Consider the following 21,193-nt stretch of genomic DNA (forward strand, 5'->3'; position numbering starts at 1 on the left):
TTTTTATAGAACGCGAAGCCTTCTTCAGCACGTGCACGTGCCTTTTTCGGAGTGTAGTTTCGGTCTTCAGCGAAGGTCCTTAGCGACCTAAGGCGTCCGTGTGCTGTGCGATGTCAGTGCACGTTAAAGATCCCCAGGTGGTCGAAATTATTCCGGAGCCGTCCACTACGGCACCTATCTCTTCCTTTCTTCTTTCACTCCCTCTTTTATCCATTCCCTTACGGCGCGGTTCAGGTGTCCAACGATATATGAGACAGATACTGCGCCATTTCCTTTCCCCCAAAAAACCAATTATTATTATTATTCAGCGAAGGTGCAAAAAAAATCTACTTTCTTCCACGTGGACTCACGGCCTATACTGCCATAATCTTAAGCGGCAACTCTTAGGGATTTAATCCACGAGATTTTTTTACGAGTTGGCATGCGACCTCTGATGTCTTCATGGCTGCCAATGCGGCCTCCTCAGGACCCTTATTTCGTGACGCACTCGTTTCACATTTTCGCCACCAACTCGTCTTCAGAGGAATTCACTGACCTCACTGAATGCTACCATCCAATAACAGCGCGCCACGTTTGTGTGTTCGCAGGTGACTTTCGTGAAACTGATCAAATATCTTTCGTGCGTTAGTAACAGCGTGTATAAATCTGACAAGGTATTGAAATAAATATGGGAAATTATAGGGTTTCATTGCAACTGTTAAAACACTGTTTAATGCAATGTAGTATTCGTTATTTCTCTTTCATAAACCTTTATAAGCTCTCATCCAATGTATCGTTTTTTTTTTATGCAAGCATTACATGCAAAGAAAAATGGAACAAATTCATTCCACTTGTGGCTCGCTATCCGGACAAACGGTGGCCGAATGAATATATGAACTTCCGTTGGCGTCTCCCCTTAGGCAAAAACGTAGATACCTGATGCTTTTGCGTTTTACAGAAGATCAGAGAAGCTTCTTGAATACAACAGAAACTTGCACAAACCATGAATAGCACTGACGTCCATAGCTTAGCATAGTGCCGCGCAAGTGTTTCAAAAAGCGCTCGTAAGCGCCCCTGACAATCAATAAATTCAGCACACGCGGAAGTTGCGGCCCCTGTTGCCGCTTGGCGAGAACGTAGTCTATTTCCGGCATTTCTGGTCATCGTGTTCACGACAAGAGGGCAGCACAGAGGATGCGCTTCGCGTCAATCGTTAGGGGCTCTTTGACTAATTTAAGCTTGTGTCGCCTAATTATTGTCGCCAGCTACGAAAACCCAGACACGCTTGCACGTGGTTCTTATATCAGAAATAAGGTAGTGCGCGAAGGGGTGTTTCTTTTCTAAGACATGCGACAAAGTTTACTCTCTCTGTGTTTACGGTAACGAAAGATGCTTTGACCTCAGCTCAACTATCTACCTTATTAATGTTGACCTCAGAATAAGTCGGCCATGCGATGGAGAGTAAAACATTAAAGGTGTATCTCACCTGTGTGTCCGCAAATATTCCGTTCTGATTTGGAGGCAGCTCTAACGCGTGTATGTGTGCAAGCGAGAGTGGCATTAAAGCAGGAGGGAAGGAAAAATACCTGAGATATTTTGTTATTGATTTTATAGCTCCGGGACAATACAGAATAAAGAGCGGCTTATCACAATGACGGTTCTTTAGCTATAAAAGGTTTAACATCCTAAAACGACTCATGATTTGAGGGACGCCGTAGTTGCGGGCTCCGGATGATTTCGAACACCTGAGGTTCTTTAACGTGCACCGACATCGTACAGCATTTAGCCTCCATCGAAATGCGACCGCCTCGGCCGACATCGAACCAGCGTCTTACGTGTCAGCAGCTGAGCACCATAACCACTGAGGCATGGCAGCAGCATTGCCACAATGTTCATGTATGAATAATGTGCACTAATCTATGTTAGGATAATGTTATGTTAGTGTGATTGCTCAGCCATAAGCTCGGCAAACAGCCTAACCCAAAACCAGAAAGGTGCGGGAATGTCCCTTTGTGACTGCCTGTAACTGTGGCCTGCTTTCTCGGGCCCGTATCATGATTTGCATCGAAGATCAAAGAAATGCGCCTATTGCAGCGTGTCACCAGATGTCCCAGCTTTATAACAAAATTCATTGTCTTGTATAAGCGCTGACAAAAGCTGTAGGTTAAATAGCTTTCACATGATCTCCCGGACCGTGTCAAGAGACACTCATAAGTGCGACTTGCGGCTCTGCCCTCATCACTGAGTCTACACCCTTTAATAAATTCTTCTCGATGTCTAGAGTACGGTTGATGCTATCTCTTTTTCATGAAAACGGAACATATGCGGTGAGCGATACCTCGCCCACGCTCTCCCCACCCTGACCAGGGTCCGCATCGGGAGGTCCGATTTAGAGCACCTCGATGTCAAGAAATCATTTCTATTTGATTTCCCTTTCGAGATATATCGTTCTCCCATTAGATGCTCTTCGCGCCTTTGCCGCAACATAGAAATCCACATACTGTAGCCTCTGAAGCTGTGTCCTTGACTTCTGTCATCGAGAATGCTTACATGAACCCTTGTGCATGTACTTTTTACAAACATCACCGGCACGTGTGGTAACTACCTGCATTGGCCAAGGAAATCTTAGGTCAAGTTGTCCTAGCGCCTCAAAAGTGAAATCATCAACATCACAACCACCTAGGTTTTCGCACAAGGAAGTGATTGAAATGTTTCGAAATGACCAGCGCGGAAGCAGACGGGGACACGAGAAGAAAAAACACTGACGACAGGACGGGCGCTGACTAACAGCTCTAAATTTTCGAGGAAAACCCAGCACAATATATGCCAAAAACCACGTGACAGTCATGGTGCCAAAGGTTACAACCTAATTCACTGTCCTCAAAGGGCGGCGAACACATGTATGAACCAGAAGGAAGAATGTACCACCAACTCACCCAAACGGCAATTCTGATATCTGTCGGCTGGCGCAGCATTTAATGTTGCGTGTACACAGATACAATATGTGAACATAATTCATTCAGCTTTCCTGTTTACACGTGCATAAATATTTGCTTTTTTTTAACCAAGTTCATAAAATTTCGAAAATGCTCCGAATGCGCACGTGGGCTACGCACGCTCCAAAGACGAAGAAGAAGAAGGGCATTAAGATGGCCAGCCGCAGTCCACGGCGCCTCTTTCGCGTCCAACGCATCTGCAGACGCGTATGCAGCCTGCAGGAGCTGTGTCGGAGCATTCTGGTCGCCACACACACGCTCCCGGAGTGGAAGGTGCTCGCACAACGGTTCTCGGAACGCGCGTGGCGCCGGGCTTCACTCTTCTCCATCGTCTACTTCAGCGGGTGCGCGGTCAACTTTTGCCTCCAGCGGCACTTCTCCGAGGCGGACCACCTCGCCTACTGGGTAACCTGCACGCTCGACCACAAGCGGTACCTGGCCATCAGGTGGGACTTACTACTGCACGGGCAGGGCGTTGAATAGGCTTTCTTCCGTATTCAAAGGCGTGTGAACCAGGTGTGAGGCTCGGGGGCTGGGGCGAAGGGAAAAGGGCGATAACTAATTTATAATGGTTGAATATTTATTTTTACAGAACGTAAACGCGACCGCGCAACGGACACATTAACAGACTCCATTAGCCATCGCTAGGATGCATGGATGGATACGGCTCAACCCTTTGAATCGGGCGGTGGCTGAAGCCACCTAGCCATGATTTATGAAATTTTACTCTTGTCTTGATTTTAGCCACCAATCAGATAACCTTCGCTTGGTTACTTCTACCCACTTAAAATCTACCTTCCCTTCACTCTCCTTAAACCCCAAGGTCTTGAATAAATCAGCCCCGCTGCTTTCCACTGTAGGGTGAAGTCCTTTACAGAAAAGTATGAAGTGTTCAGCCGTTTCCTCCTCCTCTCCGCACGCAACGCACAACGTGTCTATCTCGTTGTACCTGACTCTATGTGTATTAGCCCGCAAACCTCCCGTCCTGGCCTCAAGCAACAAAGAGCTTCTTCTATAATTATCATATATAATTTGTTTGGCAATTTCCTGCTTAAAAATCATGTATGTTCCCAGTGCTTATTTCGTCAGCATCCCTGTTCTCCATAGAGCTCTCTCTGCTAGTGTCATGCAAGCAGCTGCCATCTAACGGCGGGTGAAGCATCTGAATTAGTTGACTGTCGGGTGCTGCCATCTGTCGGGAGCTGAAGTAGATGGCTTACATCTAACGCAGGCGAAGGAAGTGGAGGGCACAGCAGACCGCATCTTGTGGCTTGAATTACACTTTATCTCTATACCCTTGCTTTCACCTCCTGCGCAGCATCGTCAGTGTACCTCAAAGCGAATTGTGTAATTTGAACCGAAAAGTCGGGGTATACATTGTGTGCCACGTGTTGTTTAGGATAGTGGCTGTTCGAAGACGCTTTACAGATGTTTTATGATACATTTTTCACCAGATCATCGAGCAATATAACGAACCGTTTCCCGATATTCTGATTTCAGGGCAGCCAACCAGCGGCTCGATCGCCTTTTGAGCGACGATGACTTCTGGCAATGGGCTCGCCTCGACCACCGGCACGTCCTCTCGGTGCTGGCCGTGACGACCAACGAGCCCGGTTGCCAGGTGCATCTTATCACGCCGTTTCCGGACGATGGCCTCGAGCACTTCGCCGGAGTCCTCGCCGTGAGGGCCCTCTGCATCCAGGAACATTACCTGTGGAAGTTCCTCCAGCAGCTCTGCTCGGCGCTGCTCTACCTGCAAGGTAGGTACTAACGGGTTCAGAGATCAAATCAAATGAAATCATATTTTTTCTCCAGCAAGTATCTGGATGGTCACCTGGGCTAAAAGCTGTACGAACAGCTTCACGAAGCCCCAGGAAACCATTACATGGTACCAGCAGACATGACCCGGAGGTGGTCGCATAATTTCGCGTGAACGTGCTTCAGAGCACAAGGAGGAACGGCTGCGACCGGCAGCTGTCCTCTGCCATCGCCAAGCCTAGCAAAGTGTCGTACTTCTGGAGGTAGGCTTTCGTATGCTATAAGCCGAACACAGAGGCTTGCATAATGCGTAATTTCTGCTGTCATTCGAGGAGCGTGCATCTAGCCATAAGTTTCAAAAACGTGTTGGACGATTTTTTCGTGGATTATTGGGATGGATTCTTGAGTGCAGCGCCCCAAAAGACGGGGACGAAAGAAGGAGAAACACAGGACGAGCGCTCATCGCGCGTTCCTACTTTCTTTCGTCCCCGTCTTTTGCGCTGCTACGTATCAAGAATGTATTACCAACATGCCCGTTTAGCAATTGAATTGACTTTTGGAGTCAACTGCCACGTACCGAAAAAAATATTGCGGTGGTATAGCTCTGCTATGCCTAGTATACGAAGCGAAAGCTGCCGTAACGAGCAAAGCTTCTCTTCTTCCATTGCTTGCAACTGACGGCTGAGCGCATAGCCTCCAGTATTCATTCGACCCCACGCGCATGCGCAGTAAGGCGCATAGCTAGCCGTGGCGTCAACGCGCAGCTGTGACGTCACGCGCGTCACGAAACTCGCGCTTGCGCAGTAGGAGCAGATGGCCAAGACGGGCGAAATCGCTCCGGCTGGCGTAGTGTAGCTTTCGCTAGAAAACAAGAGGAACTCCTCGCGTTGCTTGCCAATCTTGCGACCCATCAAGTGTAGTCTTCTCTGACTATGGTGGCATTGCTCTTCTTAGCACCGAATTAAAAGTGCAAGATTCAGCCGCCGAACCTAGGCGTCATGCATGCGTTCATTATGTCCTAGAACCGGCGATAGATACAGCGCATGCTGATAGCAATTGGCGCATCACGTGCTGGCGTTTAAGTTCGGATATCTTTGTTCGCCGCTGTGAAAATGATCAAGGCCGTTTGACTGGGAATGATGGCGGAGTGCATCGGAAATTGCTTCTGCAAAGCGTGGTTAATAGGCCCAGAAACAACTTAAGGCGCTGTTGAACATCTTCGTGATTAGACACAATTACATTTGTAGCAACGTGTTGTTAATACAGTGATCGCTGGAAGTGATTTCACCTGGGATGACTTCGTGAGGGGCGGATCATGACGCTTGCATTGTAAGCAGATAAATAGACGAAGCCATTGCGCGCGTAGTATGAACACTTCCCGCCCATCGAGAACTTGATGACGAGGAAGCCGACGTGCCATCGGTTGCTGTTAAAGCTTTAGCTGTTCTTAAAGCACCTTGTTGCTTGGCCTAGACGCAAAACACATGTTTGACCATTCTGCAGAGCTTGGAAAGCGCTGTGGTATGGTTTTCTTTGTTTCGCCAGACTTCGTGTTTCTGGCTGTAAAATGACAAGTCCACACATCATGAACCTCGCACACAACGAACAAAATCCGCGCGACCGTTAGGTTCGCCATAAGTGGCATCGATTGTACGTCTTGTTCGTGGCGGCCGCGCTTTGAAGGAGTCGAGACGCAAAAGGAGCCTGTTAACTGTGCGATGTCAGCCCATGTTCAAGGAGGGTACCAGGTGGTCTAAATTAATCCGCAGCCCTCTACGACGACGTCCCTCCTATATAGCCCAAGTGTCTCCTCGGGACGTTCAATCCCGAAATTCACTCATGTCTGTTTAACTTAGACTTCTCGACACGCCTCAGGTGAGGGCCTAACCGTGGAGCCGTTCGACTTCTTCAACGTCTACCTGCGGCGCACCGACGTGGTGCTCAACAACGGCCTCGTATGGAATCAGCGCCGCTTCCAGGTCAGCTCGCTGCCGGGATCCCTGTGGTCCCTCCTGTTGCCACCAGAGGGCGGCATCACCGCCCTCAATGCGGTCGTGTCCTCCAGCGACCCAGCAGGTGCATCTTCCGTGGCCGTGGTCTTGGTGCAGCTAGTCGCCCTGTCGCTGAATGACGATCCCGAGATAACGAACGGTCGGCGCTGCAGCCCCAGTACCTCCGGGGAGGCGCGCCGTATGCACGGCATCGAGCTATCCCCGTCGCCTTGGGCCTACACCCAGCAACTGATGACCACGCTGTCCGATATGCTTCGAACCCCACAACCTGCCCTGGAATCTGTTCGGGACAGGACAGGAGCGATGTACAAATCCCTGATGACGCCCATGGACGCTCGGTGCTAATATTTTGTTAATATGCCTTACGGCAACAAGATGACGTAATTTTTTCTCAGAGAAAACAAATGCATAATGTAGAAATATATAGCACATATACATTTTGAAATAAAGTACCCACAAACGCTGTGTTTTTGCGAAACGATTGCATTCGGGAACTGAGCCAAGAAGATACAGCGTAGATTCGCTGCCTTCTATGAATACGTTGCGTTTCGTGGCAGGAAAGGTTTAATTTAATACGCCCGTCGTCATCATCATCAGCAGCAGCAGCTTGACTACTCCCACGGTAGGGACAACGCCTCTCCCATCTGTCTAAATTAACCCTGTCGATTGCCAGCTGCGGCCATCGTATCCCCGCAAACTCCTTAATCACATCTGCCCACCTGACTTTCTGCCACTCTCTGCTACGCTTTCCTTATCTTGGAATCCACTAAGTTACCCTAAGAGACTAGTATCTCGTCTTATAATTAAATTCCCAGCCCAAGACAAATTATTCCTCACCCACTGTGCCCGTTTCCAGTCTATTGACGTTAAATACTCCCAGTTATAACGCCCCATCAAGTACTGGAGTACTCTATCACGTAGTCTTTCACTGTCTTCCCTGATTGATTGTTATTGAAAGGTCCACCATAGGGCCACTGCAAAGCTTTCCATCGCCTGTATACTCTACGCGGTATTGAAGCTGCCACTGAATATTTAGATCCTCGTAAACATAGTCCTTCCAAATAATTCACCCACTTCATTCAGGTCTACCGCAATTCGTTTTCGCAGCACTCGAACCATTTTCATTGCACATTCTTGATGCAGCAGTCATAGTAGACGACACACAGCGGGCAGGTTACACAGCTCATTCCTGGCACCGTCATTTTCAATCCGTAGCTAAGGAGTCAAAGCAGGCCTTTTTTCATCGGGGATCCTCCGTACCACGCTGTTTATCAACTTCTTGCTGGTGTAGCCGGACCACTGCAGACGCCTTGCGGCTGCACGTCGCTCCGTTATAGCTCCATCTGGGATGGCACTAAGAAATACTCTACGCGTCCGCAGTCATGGGTTGGAGTGTGGCCGTTTGTGCTCCTCTGCCGCGCAGTTTGGTTGGACGCGCAAGGGGGGGGGGGGGGCACAAACATTTTTTGCCTGGAAGTGATGTTGGTATCACGCGTAGTAACAGCCAGGCGTAAGCATATTGAAAAGGTGAGGCCAATTGTAATAAAACAACGTTAACTTTATGGACTAACGTAACTGGATTATTAATTTTCACTATGCCTTTTTTATGACGCATTTCACTGATAAGAAATAATCTCAAAAAGTGTCTCAAAGATGCTGGCAAAGTAAAAATGAGAACTCTGTATTTCCTTCGTTCCTCCAGACGACGGGCGGAGAAGCAGCCAAGTAGGCGCTAAAAACAATGGAACAGAACCTAACTTCTAAGCCAAACTGTAAATCCGAGAATACAGGATAATAATAATAATAATTGGTTTTGGGGGGAAAGGAAATGGCGCAGTATCTGTCTCATATATCGTTGGACACCTGAACCGCGCCGTAAGGGAAGGGATAAAGGAGGGAGTGAAAGAAGAAAGGAAGAATAGGTGCCGTAGTGGAGGGCTCCGGAATAATTTCGACCACCTGGGGATCTTTAACGCGCACTTACATCGCACAGCACACGGGCGCCTTAGCGTTTTTCCTCCATAAAAACGCAGCCTCCGCGGTCGGGTTCGAGCCCGGGAACTCCGGATCAGTAGTCGAGCGCCCTAACCACTGAGCCACCGCGGCGGGGCGGGAATACAGGATGCAAAAACCACTTTTCTGTGCGAGCTGCAATGGAATTAAAGTTTCTATACACCTACAGTTATGTCAGTATTATAGGTTTTTCTTAAATGGAAGAGCGCGATGAAGATGAGGCACCGTGACACAGATCTTAGAACCGCAACGGACATTCACCACCGGATAAGTTCGGCTCCGCTCTATCGGGTGCTAACCAGCAATATCAGAGCCTCCTTCCAAGAAATGTCTCCGCTTGTGAAGAGGTCCTGGGCATCCATTCGCAGCGAACTTAGGAGAAATCGGTTTCCTCCCTTGGTCGCCGCTGTTTTCAGTATGAGGAAGATTGGGACCTTTGTTTCCCCTGACCTAGCCTGGATGTCCTGCTGACCCCATATAGCAATATTATCAGCGTCCCGTCGCACTGGTTTGCAGGCGAGGTGGGGATGGGTCCTTCTTTCCCCAGACAAAAGCGGAGCCGGTGGCTACCCGTCCTGAATATGACGGCTTTGTTTACAGTTCACGAATCTCGCGTGCTCTGGCCCGAGTTGCTAGGAGTACAATCACAACAATGGCCTCCCCAAGCCACAACCATACGCTCACACCAGAAGCGAGCCTCTTGACCACCACACTGTCATACAGCACTACAGGCAAAGCCCCATCGTGCAATCTCATCCCCACCCCAGACTAGAGCAATTATAAAAGCACACATTGGCGTCAACTTGAAACGAACTCATTCCCATCACCTCTGTTTACCCACTTGTTCCACCCCGTCCTATTCCCTACATATTGTACCGCCTGCGGAGCCAGACCCCCAAAATACATTGCTTCATGTTGCAATTCCCACATCTCATCTGTGTCTCGCGCATTCACACACCCACCCCAACATCCTGGGAGACCGCACTTTTGGCCTACACGAGCCGGTGGACGGCGCATTGTGTGATTGACCGGAGCTAAGCAAGAAGGGAAGGCTAGAGGGCTCTTGGACTGAGGAGTCCTCCCTCGGAGGTTTACATCTAGTAGTAATTAAGTTTATCCTCCTCTCTGCAAACTCTGCGTTATTTAGAGAGGCAACTCGTTTCGCTATGTCATGTACGGTGCGCAGTGAGACGTCGATTGTGGTAGGCTACGCAGCGCATAAGGGAACTCACGTGTAGTGGTTCCTGCGCTCGAACTAATAAGTTTCAGCGTGTTTACTTTCGACTAGTTTACCGGACTGGTTTACCGAACACTCGAAAGTCTTGGGGTAGTTTTGAATGCCTGCTGCCATACGGCCACGTACGCGGCAGGCACTGGCAGCCGAGGAAATTGAATGGTTTTGTACAGATCTCTTGGCCTGAATAGCAAAAGACAATCACATGTATGGCCAGAGCGCCGATCTCATCCACAACCCAAGGCAGGTTTCATAGCATGTTATTATATTAAACAGAAAGTATTCTTGTTTTTAGGATTTTTGTTTCGAGAAATAATCTTGCCTTACTTTGGATGGAACGGATTCCGCACTGAAACAGCCAAAATTCCACGTTCTTCAGTTATCGTAGCAAAGTGCAAGGAAGCAAGAAAGGGTTTTACTCTTCCCGCATTTTAGGGAGAAGAAACGGTGCGTGCCTGCGTGGCTACAACCCGGCATCGATACTGTGCTCTCTGTGTGTGATTATACATCAGCCAAGAAGGCAGCCACACACTGAATATCTTGAAGTGCCTGCCACCCAATTTATTAAGAATAAAAGTGTTCTATTGTCTTCTGTCTGCCTTTAAAATATCCGCACGCGCCTATTAGGTTAAAGGCGACACAAGCCGGAAGGCCCAACAAGAACACATCTTCAAGGCTTCTCGTGTCTGAGTCAGCCCCACGCTCGCTCGTGCAGATGCCGTTGTATAGGCCTCCTTTGGGGAGCATCGTGCACCTGCTGCTGCGGTTGCCTCCTGAAGTAGAGCTTCGCCACTATGACGCCCATCATCAGCAGCCACAGGATGAACTGCACAGCATAGGACCTCGCCCTGGCTGATGTATCGCACCGTTCTCCAATGTGCTCCTGCATGCACATTCAGACCAATCTTGCTCAGCATGGTGTTTTCTTTGCCTGAAAAAGTAACCTAATATGAACAATGGCAGGCTTCGATATCTTGCCACTACTACTTCTGTGGTCGCTTGCATCCTGCTATTTGCTCGGCCATGAAATATACGGCGTGTTTAACCTAGGAATTTACACAAATTTCAGAAATAGGCTTCTTGAGTGGAAGAACGCTTTTTTCTAAATAGCATTGTTAGCCCTGTAGTACATAATACAGCTACGATGTGCTAACTACCAGACTTGTTAACGGATATTTAATAGTTAACTTTTTAACTATTACTGTGAGGCTTAAAAACTCAGGGGCGTGTAGCCGCGTTGAGTAATATCTATAACAGTTTTTATAAATTTGAATCGTAGTCGTCCTCGGCGCTGTAGGCCAACAAATATTAGCAACATTGCGCCAAAATACAGGCGCTTTCCAGAAACTTGCTGGTAAAGCAACCTCTCCAGTGCTTGTCTCTCGTGGCAATAGCCAAAATTTCTTGGCGCACAGCGCTGAGGGTCCGCAGTTTCGAAATTCTAAAACTGATGTGGATATTACTTAAGGTGGGCTTCACGCCTCTCAATAATTAAGGAGCCTAACAGTAATACTTAAAAGTTAACTACTCAATATTAGTTAACCAGCCTTCTATTTGACACCTCTTAGGTGTATTCTAATGTATTATACTACTGACAATGCTCCACCGAAAAACAGCGCTCTGCTAACTTAAAGCCTATCTTTTAAAATTGTATTGTGTAAAATCTTCGGTTAAACACCCTATATATAGAGAGATAACGTAGCCACTGTTACGTTTTTGAAGGCTGGACTATAGCAAAACATGTTGCCGGCGCTAAGCGAAACTTTGTCAAAATTATTTCAAGGGAATGTAGTGCTTTCCAAAATTGAACAATTCTTTGATAGGTTGGTGTTAAATTAGTCATGATTTAAGCAGGAAACTACACCACTTTACAGTTTTAAGGTTATGAAGGATGAATTCACATGCCGGTTTAAAGCTAAAAATCTTTTTCACCGAATCATTCAGCCGGAGGGTATTTCAGTGTCGTTGAAATAAATGACATTCAGCGCAACATTCTTGACATGCATTCCTCTGTATAACATCAGACCAACTCGTACGAACGCTGGCTGTCCAAAAAGGTGGACTTCTCCACCCTCCGAAAATATTTGTCACTTCCAAAATATTGCTATTTCTATGTGCTAAAATCAGCGCATTATTTACGGACCTTGCACGTCGGGGCTGTTTTTCTTACCTTACTGTCTTGATGCCCTGTGAGATTTGTGAGGCTATTAGCCTCGGGCATCAACAGGACGTCCCGGCTCTTGTTTAGTGACGTGAATAGGTGCGCGTTGTTCGGGTCAGTGTACTGGCCAGATGACGCGTTTGACAAACGAATCTTGTGCTGAAAGGGCAACAAATACTCATAGTTCGTTTTGACATAACGTCGGAATCGTAGCCGTTAGCACCATAATCTCTTGATCTGATGGAAGTACTGTATCTGCCAAAAGTAACCGGACAACTATGGTCTGTTTATTAGCCGCGTAGCGAAGCACTTACGACAGCCGTTAAGCTCTGAATCTGTGTAAATTAAGGCAAATTTTTGTCCTCGCGTTTTGACAGCTTTGTGCCTTTAAGGAGTGCAGTAAAGGCTCCGTTATACGGTTGAGAATCAAAAAGCTGTTGCTCGGTTACTTTTGGCAAAGCGGGTACGTTGTTACACCCTGTGTACCTACTTCTTGATAAAGGAATAACTTTGACTGTTGGATGGTCTAGTCGTCACAAAAACAAAGATCACGAGTTTTAAAACCAGCACACCCTGCACTGAGCTCTTCGCTTATTGCATCAAAGCTATGGTAGGACACAACTCTAGAACGAAGCGGCTTTTCCCCCGTCAAAGGACCCCCTTCCATCCAATAGCTTCGGCCGATTCTAATAAACCTGCTAGTGTAACAATGCTTGGAGCGGCGTGACAATGAAGGGAGGGGGCTATCCCCAATCATGAAAGGAGGGGACTATCCCCCTTTCATCTGCCATTCCCTGCATTGGTCACGCTAGCAGGCTCATAAAAATGGGTCGACGCCATTGGCTGGAAGAGAGTGTTCATGAGTTGTATCCTAGGATTGTGTCGCAATCAGTGTTGCTTAGCGACTACAAGGTGTTCTTGTAATCAAAGCGGCACGCAACAAAGCGAAAATTTCGTGAAAGGGGCGAAAATTTCCACCTGAGCGTAAATTAATGAACAACTCTTTATAAAGTAAGATAGAGTAGATTTGCAGGTTATAAGTTTAGTTCATATTAATCGGACGTGTAGGCCAAAATGTTAAGCTAGAGTGCACGACAACAATGTGCCAGTGCCGTTATGCGAGCGCTCACAAAATATGCGTTCCAAGGAGTGACATTTTATGTACTGCCTTGTGCTGCCCACACATTAGCAACTCCTTGTTTCATGGCACTATCTAGAAAACATACCTTAGATCACCGCTCTTAACATGTGATACTGCATTTTAAAGAGGCAGAAGACCTACGCTAATGACTAAAAGCGACGAGTAAAGTGAATGTAATTTCGAGACAATGCGTTATCAAGTACTTGTTAGAGAGTTCTTACGACACAGCGAAAAGGAGATTTCCAACGCGTGTCACTGTATTGGTTATTAGGGAACACATAATACACTATTGGGGACAAAACTCTCCAGGAACCACACAAGGAAGAAAAGCCAATAGCTACGTTATTATGCACTTCATTAGAGCCAAACTTGCGGAAATGATAGTCGGACTGACGTGCTCCAATGTGGTGCTGTGAAAGCAGATGTTCGTTGCAGGCGTGACACCTATGGACCTAGATCGCTTTCTTGCATCCTGAAGAGTTTCGTCTCCGATAATACTTAGCGGCCTAATTACGGCAGCCCAGAAACGGCCAAAAGGACTCTTGCTCGTTGGGGCTATTACTTTTCTATATTTATGCTCTCCGCACAATAAGACACCCACTAGGTTTTAATTATCCGGTAACTATTTCTTTTCAGAACGCCCTGCACTCCAAACGGGTTTATCCTACGGTAACGTAATCGAGGAAATGAAACACTATGAAGAAGCTATGCTGCCTGGTGTCCTCCTGTTTGTTGTGCGAAACTTATGACTGCCACAACCCGCTCCCAGGAATAAAAATTAACGGTTATTTAGCGTTGGTTGAACCCAGGAAGAAGCGGTAGCTTCACCGCTACCGTTTGGAGCGGTAGCGCCGGCTATCCTTCCGTTATGTACTCGGTTTAGGAGGCCGTGACGTCACGGCCTAGCAGGTGAACGTGAACGCCACATGTGGACTTCGTGCCTAGGCGCGCCGGCGTTCTTTCCGTTATGTACTTGGTTTACGAGACCGTGACGTCACGCCCTATCACGTAAACGCCGCGTTTCGTGTCCTCGGCGAGCCAATAGTTGATCGCGTGACGCGATTTCGGTTGACCTTGACTTGACTTTGACGTGACCTTGACAACCGTGATGGCCCTGACTTGAACTTTACCTTTGGCCTTGACCTCGACCTTTGACCTTTGCGATAGCTTGACCATTGGTCTGACCACTGACCATTCACTGGTTCTCCAAACTTATAAGGAGGCTTGACCTTGGCTGAGTCTTGATGGTCATGGAAAGTACATGGAGATCTCTGCCCGTTACCTCTAGTAGTGAAGATACTGCTTCAAAACAGACTTCTGAATTTTCGAAACATAAAACCATGACTCACAGGTACAGCTACGGTGGTCGAGCACGTCCGTGGGGGGCCGAAAGCTTCATTCAGCACAGCAGCCAGCAACCCTAGCAGCGTGCCCATAACAGCAGCGCCGACCCGCTTCCTTTCGGGCCTCAGGCATGCCACCACTTTCACAAGTATGAGCACGAGGAGACCCGACAGCAGCACTGGCACTACCTCGCGGAATGGAATGGGGACCTCAATGACGGGGATGCCCATGATGGGCCTGCGCAGACAGACGTTGGTGATACGTTGGGCGCACAAGTAGATCGCTGATGTCCGGCACGGCACTGGAAAGCGCGGCGGGACCAGGAAGGGCGCAATTGACGGAAATTATAAAGGATTCGTCAGTAAAACGCCGGAACTTACAAATCACGGAGCCGCTGAGACTCTAGCCACTGATGACCTTCGCGTTCTTCTTCGTCTTCACTGCTCACATGAATTGAGAGCAGAATTGCTTCGAAGTTAATTGTGGTGGTTGTGATATCTCCTGCTACATGACAGATCCGCGATTATGACTAGGTAATCTCCTGAATCCTCGAATTGATTGCAAAAGGTAATCGAAAGAATAAGATGGAAACTAAGACAAGCAAGCGAAAATTGCAATAAAAATAAAGAATATTCAAAATACGAAACAAACCTGACCAGTGAAGTGAAAACGGCATCGTATGAACTTCACCGGGACCCGCCGCGGTGGCTCAGTTGTTAGGGCGCCCGACTACTGATCCGAAGTTCCCGGGTACGAACCCGACCGCGGCGGCTGCGCTTTTATGGAGGAAAAACGCTAAGGCACCCGTGTGCTGTGCGATGTGAGTGCACGTTAAAGATCCCCAGGTGGTCGAAATTATTCCGGAGCCCTCCACTACGGCACCTCATTCTTCCTTTCTTCTTTCACTCCCTCCTTTATCTCTTCCCTTACGGCGCAGTTCAGGTGTCCAACGATATATGAGACAGATACTGCGCTATTCCTTTTCTCCCCGCTCCCCCCCCCCCCCCCCCCCAAAAAAAAACAATTATTATGGACTTCACCGCCGTGCGCCGGAGATCGTAGCCAGAGCTGGGATTTTTAAAGAATTTACTCACCTCGACTTGGAAAATGTTTATTAAGGTCGCATGTTTTTTTCTCAGCGCAAAGTGTTCAGCTGAGAGCATTGCACTAGCAGGTAGCTGCAGATTTATCCGTTACGCATCCGTTCACTGTTGCCTTCCAACTCGATCATTGCTAAAGAAGCGATAAGCCCTTCCTACCTGCTAAAAAACCGTCGTCGTTAATTGGCTCCATTGGTACTGCGTTTCTTAATTTTCAACGCCATAGCGCAGCCTCTGTTGGTTCACAGTGAAGAAACGTACGTCAAGGTAGTAATAGTAAAAGTTTATTTCCAGGCAATTGTACATGATAGTAACCAGCCCGCTTATGCACTGATGCTTGTGAGCGTGGCTGGGCAGTACAGCATGAGTGCATCAGGACAAAGCCTTGCAGAAAAGCAAAAAAAGAAAACAATATTGAAAGCACATAAATGTTCAAAAGTAATAAACAAACACATGTATGTCACAAAGTAGTGAGGCTCAAAACAGGGTATTATAACTGGCATCGTATATGAACAATATTGCATTAAAATACACATGAAAGATGCCGCTGTGGCTGAGTGGTTACGGCGCTCGGCTGCCGGCCCGAAAGACGCGGGTTCGATCCCGGCCGCGGCGGTCGAATTTCGATGGAGGCGAAATTCTAGAGGCCCGTGTACTGTGCGATGTCAGTGCATGTTAAAGAACACCAGGTGGTCGAAATTTCCGGAGCCCTTCACTACGGCGTCTCTCATAGCCTGAGTCGCTTTGGGACGTTAAACCCCCATAAGCTAAACCAAACAAATCAATACACATGAAAAAACCAGACAGGGAATTTTTGCAACTGAGTTATCCTTTGAGCACTACATATAAAGAAAGCATTGTTCCAAATGAATTGTCTAATGAAGAGAGAGAAAGGATCGCCTATCGTCGCCAACAGCCGCTATGTGAAGCCGCCAGTAATTTTAGAAGAATCCTAAGGATAGCAGACGCGTTGCTAAGGGTGAAGAACAGCTAGCGGGCGCTATGGCGCGTCAAGATGTCGAGTATCAAATGACGTTGACCACGCTTCCCAACTCGAAACTGACAAGCGACTGAACACAGAAACGTTTCTAGCGTTAGGACTGGCGATGAATGCTTAGCCTGGTGGCTGCTGGCGTAGCCCTCCAAACCCCAAAAGCAGCGCAAGAGTCCATCCGTGTGGCCGAGCTAAAACAGGAACAACCAGGCGAGGCCGGCGGTACGTGTGATAACGAAAGGTGCTGCAGAATAATCTGGATCCGAGCTTGTTGTTTCATATTGCACATAAAGCAGCCGCAGGCGAGGGACACCACACAGCAACGAGACGCGACACAAGGCTGACTAACAACTGGTCTTTATTTCGGCACATGGAAGAATATATAGGCGAAGAGGAGGGTGGGGGGAGAGAGAAAAAGGGGGAATCAGGAAAATACGGAGATTCGACAGCAACGCCTCGGGGGGACATTCGACCCACCACTGCAAGCACTGCGAGCCCACAGGATGTCCAGCTGCTGCGAGAGCCTACCTTCTTGTCAAAAAAGAGCAAGCAGTTGGCGCGTGATGTACTGGAAGCTGTTGCGACAAACGACAACAAGGAATGAATCGTGCATCAGTACCGCATCTAAAAAAAGAAAAAATTATACCTTGCAGAGTTTTTTAAGTTTTAACGCACCACTTTTTGACGGAGGATTGTTCTTGTTGCTCCGCCTTTTTAACTTTTTATTGTGTTCTTATTCGCGGGTTTTTTAGTCACGTGTCTTTTTAATTTGGTTTTAGTCTTGTGTATCACTGCTACCATTTCATCCGGCGCTTTGCACCTCCCTGTGTGTTTTTTTTACGTTTTTTCTCTTGTCAACTTCACATATTCGCTTCGCTCTGTTTTTTTAACCACGTGCTTTCACAGAATGGTTTGTTGTCGTCACTTTTAGTGCTTGATCCGTGTTGGCGCCTTACGCGTCCCGTTCTTTACACCTGTTTTTTCTTAGTTACTTCGTTTTTTTTTCGGCAACGTTGACCACTTCTGATCCAACGCGACTGTGCACTGTTCTTATTTTCCTGGTTTCCCTTTTTCCTATCCCCCGTTTTCGCCTATATATTCTTCTATGCGCCGAAATAACGATCAGTTGTTAGCCAGCGTTGTGCCATGTCTCCTTGCTGTGCGGTGTCCCTCGTTGGCGGCTGCTCTATGTGCAACAACCAAGGTCAACTCCGCTACAAGAGTTGTGCTGCCTGAATAGATCAGCCGTTATAGAAAGTGCTGTTTTTGGTCTACATATTTTACAATTCTTAGTTACATAAAATGACGTGCTTGCGTTCTTTGCACCTGAACCCAGAAAATGCAGACGTTTACCGGCTTGAACTCTGCCAAGAAAGCAGGGCTGCCGGGATCTGAACACGTTTGGAGGCGTTGATGGCGCAGGCAGTGAGCCGATGTCATCGCACAGGCAGCGCTTTCGCGTGCGTATTCCCCATTTTTAAATTAATGCTCGTGCCTCTAAATAGCAAAGCTAAAGGGTTTGTCGAACTCAACGAATTATCGCGGGAGCCACTGTCTGCTGAACTCGCTGTTCGTTAGCATGAGTACGTTCGCGACTTTATAGTGTATAGCTCCGATTGCTTTGTGACCGTGCTGCTGTCCATCGATGGCGTTCTTTGAACAAGCGGGCGGCTGCAGCCATTGCAACATAGTTCTGTATTTGCATAAAGACTACGGCACTTGAGGGCGCTGCACTGACATTGTGACTATTGCGACAAGGTCAGCGGAGACGGCACCGTTCAATAATTCTTTTCATTACGAGAGCATCAAAGTTCCCCAGTATCTGGAAAAACTGCCTGGTGACCGTTGTTCTCTCGTGTCTCCTAGAACCGCCTGCTAGGGTTGGTAGGGGACAACGGGGAGAGAGAGAAATCTCTCCGCTTATAGGGGAGAGGCCGGAAGGTGGCTGACACGGAAAGGGCCCAGAGGTTTACTATGCTTTGCCAGAAGAGGTTCTCGCACGAAGAAAGGAATGAACAAGCAGAAGCTGATGGCAACGGGAACAGCCCTTTCTCTTTTGTTTGTCCTCTCGGAAAAATATAAATAACAACATAAACGAAAGACAGGGAGCCCAGAGCGCAACGGGTTGCTAACCTGAAAAGGGGGTGTGGAGGAAAGTGAGCTGAGAAAAGGAGCGGAGATGGCATAGTAGCGCGTGCTCGCCATGCCCTTATAAAAATGGTCTATAGACAGTCTATAGACTTCTTATAGACTGTATTGCCTTTCTATAGATATTTCTTTTTGTCTATTCGTAGTCTATAGACTGTCTATACACAAAAGTCTACTAAGAGTGTATGGCCATAAATCTATAGATTGTCTATACACTGTCTGCATGATTTGTATTGCCTGTAGACTGTTCCCTAGGCTTCGTCTATAGAAAGTCTATAGACTTTATAGACAAAAGTCTATGGACAGTCAATAGAGAGTCTAAAGAAGTTCTTGTAAGGGGGTATTCCGCTCTTTCATGGCACCGGTTGCATGCGAGCCACCTCCAGAAACGTGTATCGATGGACACTGGAGATCGAACATGTGATATAAGACGAAGTGTGCGTGAGAGTAAAGTGTAAACTAGTGCAGAGAAGGCAAAGTGTGCATGCAATAAAGGGGGATGTTCTTGATGTCTCATGTTATGTAAAGTGGAATTAAAGTCGACTGCTGCTGATTTCCATAGGATCAGGCCACTGATCGCCTCTCTGTATTTTACATATGAAAATGTGTTCATTTATGAAAAACCACTAGCAGCGCAGTGGCGTAGAGGCGCAGCGGTTAAGCAATGCGAACACTGCACCGGCAGGTGGCTGTTTCTATCAGAACCACCGGTAGGGATTGTGGGACCCTGTTTCTCTTCCCGAGCAACCTTAACATCACACGAGCTGACTCTTCCGATGATATGAAACTGAATTTAGGAACAAAGCACGTAGTCTAAATATCTCTCATGTGTCCTTTAAAAAGAAGAGGTTTGAGCTGAAATTGGCGAAGGCAGCTTCTTGTGTCTTCACTGTGACGGCATGTTTATACTATCCGCGGCAAAAAAAAAAGAGGGATACGTTGGTCTAATTCCAGTGTGAAGAAATGATTATCTCTGATAAGTCTCACACGGAGTGAGATATTGCTTATTGGGGATGGTTGAGTCGACTGAATTTATCTCACGGCATCGTAAAGCCCCAGAAGCTCGACGTCGGTTGGAGCAACCCGTGGGGCGTAACGAGTAGCAGACATGCTGAGAGACGGGCACTCTGGGCAAAGCCACGCTTTCGCTAACACGCTGTCTTTTAGAGATGCGTCTACATGTAGCTACATTTCCTCACAAACTTTCCATATTACAATATTTCATGCGAGTTGGTTCCGTATTTCCATATTAACAGAGCGACGACGGCACAAAAGAAGGGGAGGACACAACAGCGCTGACTGTCAACTAAATTTTACTCGAGGGTCAGCAGGTTTTTATGCCATCTGGCGACGAGAAAGGAAAACAAACACAATAACAAAACCAAAAACATGTGCGAAAGGTCAAAGCGCCGGAATGGGTTTAAAATAGCAGCCGACGATCTCAGAGGTCAAAGTACAGTGCCATATTTAGCGTGGGGGTGGTGGTAGTTCCATTGGCATGCCTGAGAATATCGAGTAGAGGTGGTAATGGAGTGGACGTTTTGAGAGCCGTCAGAGGCAGTTGGCGTGGCTGGCCGCTAATGATGCCGACAGCTGCTCGGAAAAACATCTCAAGACCAGCCTTGTCCCGTGGGGTGAGGTATACTGATGTGCTGTGTATAAGTTGGCCAATGGTCGCAAGTCGAGTGAGTGTAAGAGAAGCTGTCTAATTGACCTGTTCCTCTGTGAGAATGAAATTATCGGGGCCGAGACCGATATGGTACACTTTACTCCTGATAAGCAAAAATATCGTTTTCAACTGAGTGCTTAATCTGGGGACCTCCTCATGCCAAATTTTGAAACGATTCTTTCCTCCAACCACTCTTTACCTGCCTATGTCCCTGATAGGCCCTAGTTCCTGTTATGACGCGACTGCTAACCAGCATGCTGAGAGTGCGATTCGCTGGTCCCGTTAACGAAGGCGCCGAATATTTGCGTAAAACCTAATGAATGCATTAAAATATATGCATTTAATACTGCCCTTGGGAAACGTTCCAAATGGCGAAAGTTGAATCGATCGCACAGCGTATATTAGAACTGCGTTCAGGCGCATATATCGCCTCAAAGTGTATTCCATAATGGAACGAAAAAAAAACTCCTTACTCAATATAATAGTACATCACTGCACAGATCGGTAAAAATGAGACTTTTTTGTTGGACGTTGCTTTGCAAACACAAAGCCACGAATGGTGTCGCAAGGATTGTCTGCATTATTGGTTGGAACATACCGAGTAATTCTGGACGGAAGCTTTTTCGAGCGGGAAGCTCTTTATG

At 47.4% G+C, this 21,193-nt stretch overlaps 2 protein-coding genes across 2 annotated transcripts; one reads left to right on the forward strand and one right to left on the reverse strand.

Moving 5' to 3' along the window:
• The first annotated feature begins 3,124 nt into the window (after window positions 1-3,124).
• LOC144135350 (uncharacterized) lies at window positions 3,125-7,092 on the forward strand. Its single transcript, XM_077668039.1, has 3 exons — window positions 3,125-3,421; window positions 4,476-4,735; window positions 6,609-7,092. Exons 1-3 carry the CDS (start codon window positions 3,129-3,131, stop codon window positions 7,088-7,090), a joined length of 1,035 nt encoding a protein of 344 aa, XP_077524165.1. The 5' UTR covers window positions 3,125-3,128; the 3' UTR covers window positions 7,091-7,092.
• A 3,494-nt stretch (window positions 7,093-10,586) lies between these two features.
• Window positions 10,587-14,868, reverse strand: LOC144135351 (uncharacterized). The gene is made up of 3 exons (XM_077668040.1): window positions 14,644-14,868; window positions 12,163-12,312; window positions 10,587-10,875 (listed from the first exon to the last, which is right to left on the reverse strand). The coding sequence occupies exons 1-3, from the start codon at window positions 14,866-14,868 to the stop codon at window positions 10,684-10,686; spliced, it is 567 nt and encodes a 188-aa protein (XP_077524166.1). The 3' UTR covers window positions 10,587-10,683.
• Between the last annotated feature and the right edge of the window lie 6,325 nt (window positions 14,869-21,193).

The sequence above is a fragment of the Amblyomma americanum genome, chromosome 5 (assembly GCF_052857255.1).
Source record: "Amblyomma americanum isolate KBUSLIRL-KWMA chromosome 5, ASM5285725v1, whole genome shotgun sequence".
NCBI classification, from domain to species: domain Eukaryota; kingdom Metazoa; phylum Arthropoda; class Arachnida; order Ixodida; family Ixodidae; genus Amblyomma; species Amblyomma americanum.

What these genes read in the sequence shown, in the direction of transcription:
- LOC144135350 (XM_077668039.1), top strand. Translation starts at nt 3,129, where the DNA reads ATGGCCAGCCGCAGTCCACGGCGCCTCTTTCGCGTCCAACGCATCTGC. An exon ending in AAGCGGTACCTGGCCATCAG is followed by an intron (nt 3,422 to 4,475) that starts GTGGGACTTACT and finishes TTCTGATTTCAG; the next exon opens with GGCAGCCAACCAGCGGCTCG. An exon ending in GGCGCTGCTCTACCTGCAAG is followed by an intron (nt 4,736 to 6,608) that starts GTAGGTACTAAC and finishes GACACGCCTCAG; the next exon opens with GTGAGGGCCTAACCGTGGAG.
- LOC144135351 (XM_077668040.1), bottom strand. Translation starts at nt 14,868, where the DNA reads ATGGGCATCCCCGTCATTGAGGTCCCCATTCCATTCCGCGAGGTAGTG. An exon ending in CGACCACCGTAGCTGTACCT is followed by an intron (nt 12,313 to 14,643) that starts GTGAGTCATGGT and finishes TTGCCCTTTCAG; the next exon opens with CACAAGATTCGTTTGTCAAA. An exon ending in CAGGGCATCAAGACAGTAAG is followed by an intron (nt 10,876 to 12,162) that starts GTAAGAAAAACA and finishes ATGTGCATGCAG; the next exon opens with GAGCACATTGGAGAACGGTG.